Source organism: Dryobates pubescens, chromosome 27 (genome assembly GCF_014839835.1).
Source record: "Dryobates pubescens isolate bDryPub1 chromosome 27, bDryPub1.pri, whole genome shotgun sequence".
NCBI lineage: Eukaryota > Metazoa > Chordata > Aves > Piciformes > Picidae > Dryobates > Dryobates pubescens.
The window spans coordinates 12,134,968-12,151,647 of NC_071638.1; the positions used below are offsets into that span (position 1 = coordinate 12,134,968).

The following is a 16,680-nucleotide window of genomic DNA, read 5'->3' on the forward strand; positions in this document are numbered from 1 at the left end:
CTCAACACTATTTCACAAAACAAATTCTCCTAATATCCAACCTAAGCCTCCCCTGGCATAATTTCAGGCCATTTCCTCTCACTCTATCACCTGATACTAAGCAGAAGAGACCAGCTCTCCACTTTACTCTGACCTCCTTTCAGGTAGCTGTAGAGAGCAATGAGGTCTCCCCTCAGCCTCCTCTTTTCCAGACCAAACAACCCCTGATCCCTCAGTCACTCCTCACCAGCCCTATTCTCCAGACCCTTCACCAGCTTTGTTGCCCTTCCCTTTTTGCCAGCAGCAGCAGTCAGTGCTGCACACATCTAGTCCCCTATCCGGCAGTACCCAGCAAATGCAAACATTTGGCCCACTGGGCTATCAGAGCTTGCACAGCTTCTAGTCATGTCCCAAGGTCCTCACGCTGTAGACACACACACAAAACAAAATAAAATCAAGAGTTCTTCCATTGGCAGGGAGGACTAAGCATCCCAGCTCCTTCCTCTCTGCCACAGCAGGCCTACAAAGCATGAGTGAGTGCTAGACCCAATGCAAGCAAGCACTCACAGCAGGCCTGGAATAGTCAAAAAAGCACTGGCTCACTGAATGTCCACTGCACGGCACACAACCAGAGGAAGAACAATCACTCACCTTTCAAAAGTGGCTGGAAAGTTGGAATTTCCTGCAGTTTTATGACATCTGGATCATTACTGACGTTCCGGGAGGATTGTGTTCCTGGGGCTACCACCACAATGTCATCCATTTTTGCTCGTTGCTTGGCTGGTGATGGAGATGCTAGACAGGTACAGGAGAGAAAGGGAACAACTCAATTTATAAGTATCTTCCATCACGATTCAACCTTAAATGAATGATCCAATGTTTAACATATTGCAGGTACATTTTTTTGTAGTATGAACACGTTACTGAGAACACTGAAAGGCTGCAAGCTCCCTTCTCAGCCCCCCTCCAAGAATATATTATGCTCACCAAAGGTTTTTCAAAATCAGGCAACAGCAGATTTTGAGACACCTGCAACACTGTCACCCTCCTCTTTACTCCCCATCCAAGCTCTGCACCCTGTGCCCTCCCTCCCGTGCCTCGAGAGAGAGAGATCGGTCCCGGCCCGGGCTCTGGGGTGCACCCGTCTCGCCGGCTCTGCCTCTCTCCATACGGGTGCTGCCCCACTCGCCGCCCTAAAGCGGGCTCGGCGCCCTCCCCAGAGGAAGGTCTGGGCCCCTAGCAGCTGTTGCCGTACAAAGAAAAAGTCGTTCCACAGCGACCGCCTCGGCCCCTCGCCTCAGCTACGCCAGCCCCCTGCAGCGGACGGGGCGCTGCGCCGCCACAGAACCACGCACCCCTGCCGCCGGCACCCCCGCTGCTCCAGGCCCGGGCCCTCGTCCTCCCGGTTGCCGCCGGCCAGCGGGCGTTCCCGGCCCGGAACGCGGCGGGTACTGACCTGAGGTGTTGGGTTCCCTCGGCCGGCTCTCGGCCTCTGCGCTCTGCTCCGCTCCCATGGCAGCAGGGCCACCGGCCGCCGCCGCCTCCTCCTCCCCCAGCTCCTGCTGCGCTGCGGGCAGCGCCGCTCCCGCGGCCGCCACCGCTGCCCGCCCACGGGGCTTCCGGCTACGCCGGCCGGCGTCTGCGCCCGGGTCACAGGCAGGCCCCGCCCGGTACAGCGCGGCACGGCGGGCAGGCGGGGCTCCGCTTAGAGACCGAGGCACAGGGGGCCGCCAAATGAAGAGAGCGCGGGACGCGGCGCGGGGAGCGCTGGCGGCTGTGAGGGGTCCTGGGGACGCCTAGGCCAGCGCGGGGTTCGGCCCTGTACTCGGGCCTCCGGTGAGCTGGCGAGCGCCGACGTGAGGCTCGGAGAGGTGGTGACCAGCAAAACAGCACATATCTGGGAGATTTTTTTTCATAGAACCCTAGAATGGCTCAGGCTAGAAGGGACTTCAGAGATCATCTCCTCCAACCTCCCCACCATGGGCAGGGACACCACTCAACTAGACTTAGCTGCTCAAGGCCACATGCAATCTGGCTTTCAACACCCCCAGGGAGGATGAATCAGGACCACGAGAATGATGAAGGGACTGGAACATCTAGATGTCTGATGAGCAAAGGCTGAGACACCTGGGGCTGTTTAGTCTGGATAAGAGGAGACAAATGTTTGAAGGGTGGGTGTCAAGAAGGTGGCGCCAGTCTCTGTTCACTGGTGCCCTGTGTAGGATCAGGGGCAAGAGATACAAACTGGAACACGGGAAGCTCCAGCTCAACATGAGGAAAATCTTTACTTTGAGGGTGTCAGAGCACTGGAGCAGGCTGCCCAGAGACATTGTGGAGTCTCCTACTCTAGAGACTTTCAAGACCCATCTGGATGCCTGCCTGTGTAACTTGCCCTGTATGATCCTGCTCTGGCAGGGGCGTTGGGACTTAACGATCTCCTGAGGTCCCTTCCAACCACTACTGTTCTATGATTCTCATAATTCTAAGGATGAGCAACCTGAAAACAAAGGAATATATCTTACAATCCTTTTATTTGTTGCACTCTACTTTCTGGGCCACTTTTACTCCTAAATACTGCCCTGAACATAATTAATAAATTTTTTTTCAAAGGAAATAAAAAATTTCCAAGGAAAGACATTATTTAAGCAAACAGTTCCACTGAGGCTGTTGAGGGAAGGATGGCAAAGCCTCCAGCCTGTGCTCCCAGGAGACAGCCCTAACCATACAGCTCCCAGGCCGCAAGCACTGCACTTGGCTGTGATTTGACCAGGACTCCTCAGGTAGCAGACATTGAAATATGCACCTGTTCACTTAGACCAGGGGAGAGATATTAATGACCTTCACTACAGCCTCCAAAAGCAGATCTCAGTCGGAGAAGAGGCAGGCCAAGGCAGCAAGCAGAACTCCATCAGCCTCACCGCCGCCACCTCGACCTGAACAGTTCCATCAGGTTGTGCTTCCTTTACACCTGACGCCGGCTACCAGCCCCTGGGGCCTGCCAGCAGCTCAAGAGGCTGGGACACCACTGAGAGCAGGCAGTGGGGCAGGGAGGGAGGCCCAGGCCCGCCTCCCCCGCGGCTCCTCCTCCCGGACGTGCCGGGGCGGTGGGGTGCCCACCGCGCTCGCTTCCCGCCCTGGCCCTGGCCGCTACCTTTCCGCCACGGGACGACGGAGGGGCAGCCTGAAGGTGGCCCCTAGGAAGGCATCTCCGCCCCGGGAGCAGAGGAGGTATCTCGGTGGCGGCTTCCCTGTCTACCGGCGCTTCAGGAAGCTCGCCGGCAAATCCGGTTTGTGGCGGAGGAGGGTCCGGCACGCCTGCGGTAAGGGGAGCACCGAGGCCAGCGTCGCCCCAGCCTGCGAAGACCCTACCCGAGTGACCATGTCTCCCGGTCGCAGGCAGTGGCCGGTTTGCTTGGTGGTGATCACCTGCGTGATGGCAGGACCTTCCCTGAGCGCAGAGTGCTCCGCGGAGAAAATGGAAAATAGTATCATCGATATCAACTTATCTCTGCCCAGAGGCGTCCGGGGCGCAGAGCCACTGCACGCCCTGAGCCCAGCGGCTTGCGTTCACGCCTGCTGCTCGGGGCAAAAGCTCTCAGGTAAATAGCTTTGGTCTTGTAGTACGTACAAACACTTGGAAATTGCCTCTGAAGTTTGGGCTCGCACGGTACTCAAGCAGAAGGGATAAGGTTGTTCTCTGTATCCAGCACGGAAATACTCACTTGGTCTTCCATGCACGCTGTGACTGGTACCAGCGTGTGGCTGCTGCCCTGTTTGACCAAGGGGGATGTTGGATCTTAATGCAAGACCCCGTAGTGCCCAGGGTAGTGCTCAGGATAACGGTTGCAGCAAAGAAACAGGGGTAGTTTTAAATGTCAAAACCCTTCAGATCCCCAAAGTCTTAAGATGCCTAAGCTGCAAAGTGATGTTCTGTGCTACGTTTCATTTTAGCCAAAAGTGAGCGAGCTGGTTTTTCTCTGAGACTGCTGCTTTGCAGCAAGCTCTGGGAGCAGTAGGACGTAAAGCAGCAAGTAGAAATGACAGTGGTAAAAGATGACGCCCCCCCAAGCATCAACAAGCCAAACAATTCCTGGGATGTGATAGGGGTATAAACAATTCCCTTGCCTGTGAGGATATCAAGGAGGTTTTCAGATTTACCAGGATTTGTAAGCCATAAACTGTATAAAGCGGTGCTGCTGTGGAGAGGATGAGGGATTAGAGTCATTATTTCCCTGAGCTCATCTGTGCAGGAAGGGTAAGGTGTGACCCTTTGTATGTTTGACCCTGAGCTATTCTTTTGCACCCCTGGGATGATTTCCTGTAGGAATGTTACACAGTAGCTTTTCTTTTATTCACATGAAGAAAAAACAAACTGAAGCTCATTATCTAGATGCCATAAAAGTTCTCATGGCTGAATCTTGTATTTATCATGTCTTGCAGGAGACAAGAAGTGTAATCTGTTGATTTTTGATGCTCGAAGAACAAGCACGCAGCCAAACTGCTACCTGTTTTACTGCCCTAGTGCAGAGGCTTGTCCAATGAAACCAGCAACAGGACTCGTCAGCTACAAGATAACAAGAGGTAAATGATAGTGAGAGCCACCAGTCCCCACACTTAGATGACTTTTGCGCCTCTGAGTTTTCGGTAGTAACCAGAAAATGTCTGGGGTTTGTGTTTTTGGCAGCACTGTAATTTGAAAATGCTGCTTTTTTGCTTTGGAGAAGGTGGATGGGCAGGTGTGTGGTGAGCTCCTTTGTGGGCTCAGCTTCCCAGTTGGAATAACATCCTGACCCTGCTAACTAATGGAAACATCCTATGGCTTGGGAAGCAAAACACTTCCTGGTTCCAGTTGCAAAGAGCTCTTGCTAAAAAGGAAATAACATTTCTGGGTTCTGCTGTTCATGCACTTTCGCCTTCTCCACACCACCCAGGTAATACCAAGTACACTCGAGAGGTGTTTCTTTTTTAAGAGAGAGGACCTGAAGTTTGTTTCCTAATGCAGCTTAGTGGATTGGAGATCCCGGTTTGCATCACGTTGGTTTTTTTAATCTCTTTTTGAAGGTTGACTTGTGTAGTGCCTGTGTTCTTTCTTAGCCACAAGCATCTCTAACCTCAATACCCCAGCTCTGCTTCACATGTGACAGTTTGGGGCAGCTGCATTTGAGAACTTGGTAGTCAAAGCTGGAGACAAAGAGCACTACAAAATCAATGTTTGGTACAGAAAATGTGGAGCAGAGTTAGTTAATGCAGGCAGGTATATTAATTAATGAGTGCTGCAGAGCAGCAGTGATACTTAACTCCTGCACAGGACTTCTCATCCTGGGCCCTCTACCCATCCTGTGAGCACTACCTGCATGCTCCCTGCTTCTCTAGCTGCTCCCCAAGTGAGCAAACTGAGGATGATGATGTAGCATGCTGCAAGCGCTTTGTAGCTGTCACACTACATCTGCTGTTTGTTCAACTGCAGGAGGAGGAGCATCCATGGGAAATGGGGAAAAAACCGAGTTGGGCACTGACTCCATGGTGGTGAAAGGCCAAGTCCTTGCTGGTGTGGAAATGTGTCCAGGGCTGCAGAAGCAGCTAAGGCTTTGGGTGTCTCTGGCCACATAGTTGCTGATTATGTAATAACTATTTTGTCACTCTCTAAAAACAGAGTATGGTTTTTCTCTTAAGTCAGACCTTGTGGCTGGGGTCTGTTACCTGGGTTTAGGATCTGGCTTGCCTAACAATCCTGACAGGTTAGGATCCAAATTGATGCCTGTGATTCAAGTGAAGTAGTTGTCAAAAGCATTGCCTGTTTCTTAGAGTGGTTTTCTTTTACATTTTTTTTTCAGTGGAGTCTTAAGACTTAAAAATATAGATTAAGACAGCAGCCAACTAGCCTTCTTTGTATGTGTAATAAAACTGAAATAAATCCATCCCTCTGGGTTAGAGTTTCCAGTTGAGAAAGAAGAGACAATGAAAATGTCATGGATTTCTTGTTACTTGTTTCAGTGCAGTTAACAAGTTAAAAAACCTTTTTGTTTCTGTTTAAAAAAAAATAAGAGAGATGAGTGAGAGAACTACTTGAGAGCATGTTTGCCTTTTAAATGTTCTGTGCAGCAGCTGAATGACAAAGTAATTCTAACATTTATCTCTATATAATTATATATAAAAATCAGAATTTTAACCAGTCTTGCCAAGAGTTCATCCTCACTCAAAGTCTCTCTCCAATACCTGTGTAGAGTCAGGCAGCTGCTAGGGTTATCATTTGTATGGATACAAGTTTCCAAATTCTGTTAAATCACATCCACCCACTTCTTTTTCAAGAAGTACATACTGAATTCTGGAGAAATTGGGGTCTGATTCCTGAGGGGTCTTCACTGCAAGTACCTCAGAGACTCTTGGAGCAGTGTCTGTCTTCTAGGACAGCAGGAGGAATTCAGATCTTTCCTGCAAGTCAGGACGTGTATGAAATAGCCTCTAAAATGGGGATATTATTGCCACATTCTATCATAACACATTTTTTAATGTGAATTAATTTGTGTTAAGCAATCACAGGGTGCTTGGATATTACAGGACAGGATAGTGTAACATCATCTTGGCAAGGTGCAAATGTGTACATCCTACTGAAAAAAGGTGAGGCTGATAGTATCAGAGTCATTTGAAGGCAACAGGCCCACTCACACTGCTTTTCACCTCTAAATAAACACTTCTGTGTTTGCAGTACAGAATCCTAGAATGGATCAGGTTGGAAGGGACCTCAGAGATCATCTATTCCAACCTCCCCACCATGGGTAGGGGCACCTCTCAACTAGAGTCAGCTGCTCAAGGCCTCATCCAACCTGGCCTTCAACACCCCCAGGCAGGAGGCAGCCACAGCCTCCTTGGGCAGCCTATTCCAGAGTCTCACCACCCTTGTGCTGAAGCACTTCTTCCTAAGATCCAGTTTAACCCTGCTCTCCCTCAGCTTCAATCCATTCCCCCTTGTTCTGCCTATGGACACCCTCATGAAATATCCCTCTGCAGCCTTCCTGTAGGATCCCTTCAGGTATTGGAAGGCAGCTCTAAGGTCCTCCCAGAGTCTTCACTAGGCTGAAAATCCCAGCTCCCTCAGGCTATCTATGAGGATAGAGCAGAGGTGCTCCAGCCCTTTGGATGATCTTTGTAGCTATCCTCTGCACTTATTCAAACAGTTCTTTTTATGCTGGGGACACCAGAGCTGGACTTACATGAGTACAAAACAATTGATTGGGATGATTGCTATGCTTAGGTAAACTCTCTGAGAAGCTGCAGTCAGGGTCTGATGTGCCCTGGCTGGATGCTGACAGGTCTGATGCCCCAGACAGAATTTTGTAAGTCACTCTGTGTGTTCCAAAGAAAGGGAAATGATGGGGCCTCAGCTTCATTAGTCATTGCATTCTGCACCCCCCTTAGATCTCTCTTAGAAGCACAAACACAGTAAGCCTGTGCTAATCAGAAATAGATTAAATAATGAAATACTGCTATTGCCTTTCTGTTCCCAGACACCCCTGTCCCAGAGGATCCATCCTTCAAAAGTGAGTATTTTTCTTCAGATGGGCATTCTTTGTCTTCAGATGCTGGAGCCTTTATTCCTCACAGCCACCCTGGCCATCAGAATCCTGCTGCTGCTGTCTTTCCTCACGAATCAGAACTCCAGAACCACGTGAGCAAGCAGTTAGACCACAGTGAATTTCACACAGTTCTTCCTGAGTCTCAAAGGGCAAAGCATCCTGAGAGCTTAGATCCAATTCCAAGGCAAAACTTGCCACCAAATATGTCCTCTGCTTTGTTCCCAACCACTCAGTCTAGAGTTTCTGAACCCAGCAGTACTGCTTCTACTCCTCTGCCCACAAGTACCACCCAGCTGCAATCTCGTACAACATCTCTGCCGACTGGTGATGCTAAACCTACTGCTCTCCCCACCACCACCACCAAAGCTACCTTTGTGCCTACTGGGACCACTGGAGCTAACCCTGGTCTCCCAGCCACCAGCATCACTATTACTCATGTTCCTCTTTCCAGTCTCACAACTTCTTCTACAACCAAGCAGGTGACCATAAATTCCAGATCTGCTACTACCCTGTCAGGGCAAAGAACGTCAGCCATTCCTCTTGAAACAACAGGTGTCTCTTCCAACCGTACCAGTCATGCTTCCCTCCTCTCTGCTTCAGATTTCACTCTGTCTTCTGAGGATTCCCTCACATCTTCCCCAAACAACCCTGGGGGTTATGACCCATCTGAGTCAGAAAGCTATCTGCTAGAGCATGTTCTGAGAGGAAAAGGTGTCATTGAGCTGGGTGAAGAAATCAGCCTTGTAGCAGCTTTGCTTTTTGGGGTGATATTCTTATTGCTAGTTATTGCACTGACAGGGAAGAAAGTCTTTGAATCTCTTCAGAAGAGGCATTATACCAGGTTGGATTACTTGATCAATGGAATGTATGCTGATGTGTGATGGAGAGGGAGAATAATATTGCGAGGAGCAACTCTTTTTTGAGAGGACCACTCTGAAATGTAACAGTAGATACTGAGATCTCAGCAGAAGATAGATTTGTGGCTGCTAATGGGAAAGCAGCAGATGGCTTTGGCAGGGCAGAGAACCACTGTTTCTGCTCTCAACTATGATGTCTGTGACTTTGACTAAATCCTGAAAATAAACACTCAAATCCCAGTTAAACCAAGAAGGCCTTGTATTTCAGGGGGAAAAGCAATTAAAGAGCTTTATCTGTACTCTGATGAGATCAGTAGATAGAAACTCACCTCATAAATTGAGTACCTGTGCAGCATGATTCTATAGTTCTGTGATTCCTGGTGCCATCATGGCAGCCAACAGCAGGAGAAGTGCTGAGAACAAGCCCTGAATCCTCACTGTACATTTCTGCTGTAATTAATCTGTTGGACAGAGAGATGAGTTGCAAAAATTTATAGTTATGGTACAGTAGAGAGAGATTTAAGAGCAGGCAGGCAGACATATCCCAGGGTCATTCAGAGCACTGGGCATGTATTTGACTAACATCATTAGAAACATGTCCTGTAATACGTACTGAGCATGATGAATGGTAGAAGTAAAGCAGAGAGCTGCATGGGTACCATGCCTAAGTGGGTGAGGATGCCAAGCTGAGTGGCCTTCCACAATTTTTGAGTGAAACAACCAACTTGGAATGTTTTTACATGATTTTTTTGTGTGTGTGCTTGAGCAAAGAAAAGCAGGTATTAGGCAGGTGCACTGAAACACTTCCCTTTTTTTGCTGTTTGTCTTGTTAGGTGAAGACCAAAGAGAGAATTGTTAGGTAACCTGTCTGGATCTTTATGGCAGGGTACTTCCAAGCTTTGTTTGAACACTAGAGGGCAACAACAGTTTATGAAATAGGAGTGACAAATTTTGAGGACAATAATTGAGAAATGTTTTAATTAGCTCAGTTTTTAACTTTCCAGTCAATGGCTGTTTCACCACAAAAATGTTTTATAGGAAAGCTGTTTTGTTTATTGGAAAATTCTGGGTGAAGGATTATATAAGCAGACCTTAGAAACTGTAGGAGACAACAAAACTAAATGTATTGTCGTCTCTGCTTTAATACTCATAAAATCATAGAATGATTTGGGTTGGAAGGGACCTCCAAAGGTCATCTAGTGCAACTCTCCTGTAGTCATCAGGGACATCCTACTCTAGGTTAGGTTACTCAGAGAGCCTTGTCCAACCTGACCTTGAACAGCTTCAGGCATGGGGCCTCAACTATCTCCCTGAGCAACCTGTTGCAGTGTTCCACCACCTTCATGCTAAAGCACTTGTTCCTAACATCCAATATAAAACTGCTCCTTTCTAGTTTGAAACCATTGCCCCTTGTCCTGTTACTACAAGCCCTTTCAAACTGTCCCTCTGCAGCCTTGTAGCCCCCTTCAGGTACTGGCAGGCCACTATTAGGTCTCCCTGGAGCCTTCTCTTCTCTAGGCTGAACAACCCCTGCTCCCTCAGCCTGTCTTCATAGCAGATGTGCTCCAGCCTCGTATTGATTTTCATGGCCCTCCTCTGGACCTATTCCATCATTATTAGTCATGTATTGGCATTGCCAGTTAACAGAGCAGAAGACAACAGAATTGCCATCATGGTTCTTCCACATATGATGTTAATTACATGCTTTTTGAGGCGTGTATATTTGTCTGGATAACGCTCTTGTGTTTTGAAACAGAAAGGGACTAAAAATCCATCTAGTTTGTTGTGCTTTCCAGCACTGCTTCACTTAAAACTTCTGTGCACTCTCCTATTTTCCCGTTGACATCTACCACCAGGAAGTGGATCCTTAGCCATCGTGCTATGATGACAACCTGTGCACTTGGGGTGGCTCTTTCTGAAAGTAACCAGTTATGTTACGGCTCAGGGCCAAAAGCTGATTGACTTGAATCACCTGGAGAGTGTAATAAATACTTTCTTAAAGGCACAGCCTCAAATGGTCACAAGCTGCTTGTTTTCATGTTGCTTTATAGTGCTGAGCAAACATGAGGTGTGTAAGTATAGGCTGTCGTGCACAAAACTGCTTGGTGGTACTGTACAGTATGGCAAAGAGAAAGCCCAGATTTTAGAACCACTGCAAACAATCATAAAGAAATAAATTGCAGATCTGTGTGAGAGCTATGAGAAGAGTGCATAGTCCTTGCCTCATAGGGCTGCAAACTCAGTGTGCAGGTTGTCTTCCAACAGTGCTTCAGCGTACTGCAATTCCTGTAAGGCTAGGAAATGCTGATACTCTGCTTTCAGTCAAGTAACAACAACAAAACCAAACAACAGCAAAACCAAGCAAAAACAGAATTGCATGAGAAGACATTTGCAAAATTGAATCTCATTTTCCTTCCTCCTACCATCTTGGTGGATTTGGATCTGATTATACCATTAGATACTGCTTTGATCCCACCATCCCACACTGGATACTGACACAAGCACAGAGTTTAAAGTGTCAGTGCCACAGTCAATACTTTCAACCCAGTATCCCTTCATATAGAGGAGCTATTTGTGCTCTGTTACACTTGTCAAATTTGCCTAGCCTGCTGGGCCCTTCCTCATTCTCTGGGCCATTACTCATTCTCTCATACAGTTAATAAACTTCTCTGTTCATTAGTCCTCAGGGGATAGGTGCATCCCATCATCATTTCATGAGGGTGTCTGGCAATAGCACAAGGGGGAATGGTTTGAAGCTGAAGGAGAGCAGGGTTAGACTGGATCTTAGGAAGAAGTTCTTCAGTTCTTCAGGTTGGTGAAACTCTGGAATAGGCTGCCCAGGGAGGTTGTGGATGCTTCCTCCCTGGGGGTGTTGAAGGCCAGGTTGGATGAGGCCTTGAGCAGCTGAGTCTAGTTGAAAGGCATCCCTGCCCATGGTGGGGAGGTTGGAGAAATGAGCTCTGAGGTCACTTCCAACCTGAGCCATTCTAGGATTTAAAAGTCTTGTACATGCCTTCAGAAGTGCACATGCTATTCCCAGTTGCTTTTCCAGCCTCTTCATAAATATATCCCCTGAAGGATGAGGAGATATATATATATATATATATATATATATTCATATAAAAACTTTGTCTTTGGGAAGCCTTCTATCAATCTCACAGTCTGATATTGCTTTTTTCTTCTAGATTTCTACATTTCTTGATGATATCAAGGTATAAAGCATAAAACTGCTACTCTTTGTGTTTGATAGGCATTATAAACAATGAATAAATGTATTTTTAAGTTTCAGAACAACTGCACCAGATGACTGTTTCCTGTATATTGGCTTACTTCATGAGAAAACCAACTGAGGGTTGTGCATTAAATTCTGTTCCGTTACTACTCTCCTTCCAGCCTATAAAATGTCATTGTCTTAAGTGGCAAAGGCGTTTAGGTATGCCATGTCCAAGGTGTTCTGATCCATCTTCTTGGTTTGCTTTATTTTTAACAGACAATTTAAAGTTCCCTCATGCTGACACCAACAAGGAATAGATATCACATAATTTATGCCCTCTGTATTTCCTCAAAGAAATTTTACAAGCTGTTAACATCCAGAACAACTTCAAGATGTTGTAGGTTAGATTGGCTAAACCAGAGGAATGTTTTGAAACATTTGCTGATTTGAGCAGTCACTCTGAAGACCACAAAGGTGGTTCTTAAAATGCTAGGCTGGTGAGAATGGCTATGTAAGGTGTAAGTACTTTGTGCTTTGTGTAAGTAATGTGCTTTGGTACCTGCCCCACCAGAGAAGCATCTGAGTTCTGGATGGCTGTTCAAAAGCCACTGAGAGCAGCACCAGGTTTTCTCCATGCCCCACTCCCACTGAAAGAAGGATGTGATCAATGGTGCACAGACTTTGATGTTGTGACTTCTGCAACTCCTCTCAGCATCACCAAGATGGACAATTTGCAAAATGTTTGAGCATTTCCTCATAGAAACCTTCCAAGAGAGTTTTCCTATAGACTTCCCTTCTGTTTACTTAGTTTCCAAGTCAGTTTTTCTGGCTTTATGAGCTTTTTTTCCCCCTATCCACAAATCCAAGCTCCACTGGCACTATCCAAGTCCTGTATAGCCCAAGTGAGGAAAGCTGGTCCCCTTTACTACAGTGGCTGTGCACTGCTCTTCATGTTTGCAACTCCCATTGCTATCAGTGGGAGGTCCTCCAGCACATGGCTTATGGCTGTAAGTGAAGTTCTCCCACTTAGTGGCTTATAACTTTCCAAAACAATTGCCATATAAGATGAGAAGACTTCTCAGCCCAGAGGTAAGATTTCTGAAAGAATCTGAAGACTTTTCCCAGCTGCTTCTGATTATTTAACTGTGGCAGTGTTGCCATTGTTTTGTTTCAGGGCACAAAAGAAGGAGTTCAAACATTTTTTTTCCACCATGTGATAACTCAGGCACTGTTTCTGGAAAGACTCCAGATTTGGCAGATGCTCTGTGTTGCCTTTGTGGAGCACTCCATTTTAGCAGGGCTAAAAAATAATTTGCTTGTGAGGTATAGTTTGAAACAAGTGAGAACAGCTCACGCTATGCTGCTCACTACTAAACTTTAACAAGATACACGTGTGGCTCTCCTCCACCGACCAATACACCAAGGAAGGCTATAGCCTGTTCAAATGAATGTTGGAAAGGTTGGTAGAGTTTGAAAAGTGACAGGCCTGAATGCTAAAATGTATCCACCTGATATAGCTAGCAGAGAGTGTAAGCTTTCCCAGAAATATGTTGGAGATCCCATCCCAAGGGTGAGTTAAATAGATTAAATCCTTGTTATCAGTATGGGCTGGGGGATGAGGTGATAGAAAGCAGCCCTGCAGAAAAGGAGTTGGGAGTTCTGGTAGATGAGAAACTGGACTGAGCCAACAGCTGAGAAGGCCAAAGGCAGCCTGGGTGGCCAGCAGATGGAGAGAGGGGATTCTGCCATTTTGCTCTGCTATAGTGAGACCTCACCTGGAGTGCTGCATCCAGCTCTGGAGCCCTGAATACAGGGAGGACATGGACCTGATGGAGCAGGTCCAGAGGAGGGCCACAAAAATGATTATGGGGGCTGGAGTTCTTCTGCTATGATGACAGGCGGAGTGAGCTAGTGTTGCTCAGCCTGGAGAAGAGAAAGCTCTGGGGAGACCTAATAGCAGGAGCAACAACTAAACAACTGGTATGCATGATGCTCTGCAAACGTGTTTTTCTGTTACCTTTAAGTGGTTTGGGTCTGTGGTTCCCATTGGTTTTTTTAACATGGTGACTAGAACCCCATTTGCCATACTGAATCCATGATTTACTGTCACAGTGTGTCATAGCATGCACATAGCCTCACTCCTCTTTCCTCCAGGTAAAATGCTGGGATTCCTAAAACACAAAAGAAGATAGGATTCCAAATACCATTTCTCTCAACACTCAGAGCTTTACTTTTTGTGTGTGTGTGTTTTTGTGTGTGTGTTTTGGTTGGTTGGTTTTTGTTTGGGGAAAATAGCATGTTTAATGTATTGTTCAAAGAAAAGATTTCTTAATATGCCCAGATTAAATGGGGATTTTGTTCTGTGTAAGCTCTTTGCAGATCATTCTAAAGGTATTAGATTTTTCACAATTGTACTAAGGAAAAAAATTAGTAGAAGTTGCATTAACTGCAAAGCTCTGCCAGTGAAAAAGGCATTGGAAGGAGCTTTATGAGTCAGGGCTATTCAGACATGATTCCCTATCTTTTATTCAAAGATGCATGTGACCAAATACCTTCTTTGTGGGTTTGACTGGGGAGGGGGTGGAAGAAGGAAGGATGAGGAATGGATTGGATAGCCTCACTCTAATCACTGATTTTTCTTGAGAGGAGAAAATAGAAACTAATTATTCCCAAGTGGCATGTGATGATCGCTCAATAATATCTTTCTAGCAGGCACAACTGCTCTAACACACGTGTGGGGAGTGGGTCTGGCTGTCTCTGTGCTCTCCTTTGTCACTCACCTACACTTAGTTGCTAGCTGGACTGGAAGAGTCTTTATCAAAGTTCACGCTGTAAGGAAATTACTCAAAGAACTAATGGAGATGGAAAAGCAGCAAATGAGACTTCAACCATATATAATTGCCTCTTCCATCCCCTCAGCACATGAAGAGTTACAGGCCATAAGGCATAGAAACCTTTATACAGAGAGCCAGTGCAAGCTTAAGGAGCCACATTTATCCCTGGTCTAACAAGCAATGAACTCAATGGGAGACACTTTAGCTAATGGCCGGGGTGAATGTGTGCCCTGGTTTTAGCTGTTCTGGGCCTGCATTTCAAGTGTCTTTTGTTGAAGCACAGGTGGCTGCAGCATCCCCTGCACGTTGTGCTGCTGCCAGTGGATAGTGGTGTTGTGGGGAGAATTTGGCACTTCAGCCATTCCTTCCAGGCCCTATGGCTCTAATGCAGAGATCACATTTTTAATAAACCAGAAATTCTACCACATTTCTGGCAAGGCCTGTTGAAAAAGGGATAGACTGGAGAATCAGCCACTGTCAATTATCTTGGGATTTCATTAGCTGAGACGTGAGCAAGAACTAATTAAATCTATTATCTGTACTGTGATTAGCTAATTTAAAGATTAAAAAAACGAAAAAAAGCTAAGGATTTTGTCATTTAGGTTACTTGTTCAAGAGAGGTATCATGCTCTAGGGCATTCACAAAACATGTTATGATTCTGAACTAAACAGGGGACTTCCATAGGTCCTGCATGCTACCTTTCTAGGCCTTGAAACCCTCTTCCCATAGTAAAATATAAAACTTATAGAATGGAGCACAAGCAATAGTCCTGAACTGTCAGAGGCATTGATTTTTCTCAGAGAAATCCTGGATAACAGTAATCCAATGAAATCCTCACCAAAATGTGTCTCCATCCTTATTTTTACTACCTAGAGAGCAATTAAGAAGGCTGCATCAAAAGCAGCATGGCCAGCAGAGGGAGAGAGGGGATTCTGCCATTTTGCTTTGCTATAGTGAGACCTCACCTGGAGTGCTGCATCCAGCTCTGGAGCCCTGAATACAGGGAGGACATGGACCTGATGGAGCAGGTCCAGAGGAGGGCCACAAAAATGATTATGGGGGCTGGAGCAGCTCTGCTATGACGACAGGCTGAGGGAGCTAGTGTTGCTCAGCCTAGAGATGAGAAGGCTCCAGGGAGATGTAACAGTGGCCTTCCAGTACCTGAAGGGGCCTCCAAGAAGGCTGCAGAGAGACTGTCTGCAAATGTCTTCAGTGACAGGACAAGAGGCAATGGTTTGAAATGAGAAAAGAGCAGATTTAGATGGGATGTTAGAAAGAAGTTCTGCACCATGAGGGTGGCTTAACACTGCAAGAGGTTGTTGCCCAGGGAGACAGTTGAGGTCCCATCCCTGGAGATATTCAAGGTCAGGCTGGACAAAGCTCTGAGCAAACGGATCTAGTGGAGGATGTCCCTGATGACTACAGGGGTGTTGGACTAGATGACCTTTGGAGTTCCCTTCCAAATGAAACCATTCTGTGATTCTGTGATTCTATGAATATGAACCTTCTTCCCAGAGCTTGAACTGGAGAGCAACTAGTCTCTTTGGTTGTCATAAACTGCACTTCACCAGTACAGCAGAGTAGCCCAGAAGTGCCTATTTCAAGTCACAAATCAGCTCTTTCTCATGCAGAGATAGTGTGCCATCTTGTTTACATTTCACAAAGGCTGGAAATTCTTACAGAAAAGCCTGCTAATTGTTGTGACACAAGGACTTACCTTTCTTGACCATAGGCATAAATTTTAGTCCTGAATCCCTGTGACTAAAGGAGCACAAGCAAATGTGCAACACTTGAGCAGTAACTAATTTTTAAACTTCAAGAGCTGCAGTGCCAAGCAGACTTGTTAAATGTTAGGGATGCATGTTGCAAAATGCTGAACTCCACCAAAGGGGGTTGCAAAGGAAATCTTCTTAAATTGTTGTTGCTTAGAAGGCACGCACGTTATGGTTGATAGAGACCAGATGCTGCCTGGTTTTGAAAAATTGGGCAAACTAAACCAAAATAGTGTTTTGGTGTCTGTCTGAAATGTGAGCTCTTTTAAAAGGATGCTTTTGCTGTACTGACCTGCCATTGAAGTGCTCTACAAATGTCAGAACTGCATCTTTCTCAAATGACATTTCTGTAATTTGGCTTTGAAATGTAGCCATGGCCAAATATTCCTGGGCAGAGTCTTGGACTTGCCCTGTGGTCGGGTTGGCAGTGCCAAATTAAAGTCAGAATC

The 16,680-nt window shown here is 46.5% G+C and overlaps 2 protein-coding genes across 2 annotated transcripts in view; one reads left to right on the forward strand and one right to left on the reverse strand.

Annotated features, from left to right (window-relative positions):
• BORCS5 (BLOC-1 related complex subunit 5) overlaps positions 1-1,512 on the reverse strand; it is a 53,553-nt gene extending 52,041 nt beyond the window's left edge. The window contains exons 1-2 of the mRNA XM_054173901.1: positions 1,436-1,512; positions 631-774 (exon numbers count right to left, since the gene is read on the reverse strand). Coding sequence (XP_054029876.1) covers positions 631-774; positions 1,436-1,493 — 202 coding nt within the window. The 5' untranslated portion in view covers positions 1,494-1,512. The remainder of the gene's footprint in view (positions 1-630; positions 775-1,435) is intronic.
• Positions 1,513-3,125: 1,613 nt separating this feature from the next.
• On the forward strand, positions 3,126-8,606 carry MANSC1 (MANSC domain containing 1). Its single transcript, XM_009905259.2, has 3 exons — positions 3,126-3,578; positions 4,420-4,560; positions 7,485-8,606. Exons 1-3 carry the CDS (start codon positions 3,359-3,361, stop codon positions 8,432-8,434), a joined length of 1,311 nt encoding a protein of 436 aa, XP_009903561.2. The 5' UTR covers positions 3,126-3,358; the 3' UTR covers positions 8,435-8,606.
• The last annotated feature ends 8,074 nt before the right edge of the window (positions 8,607-16,680 follow it).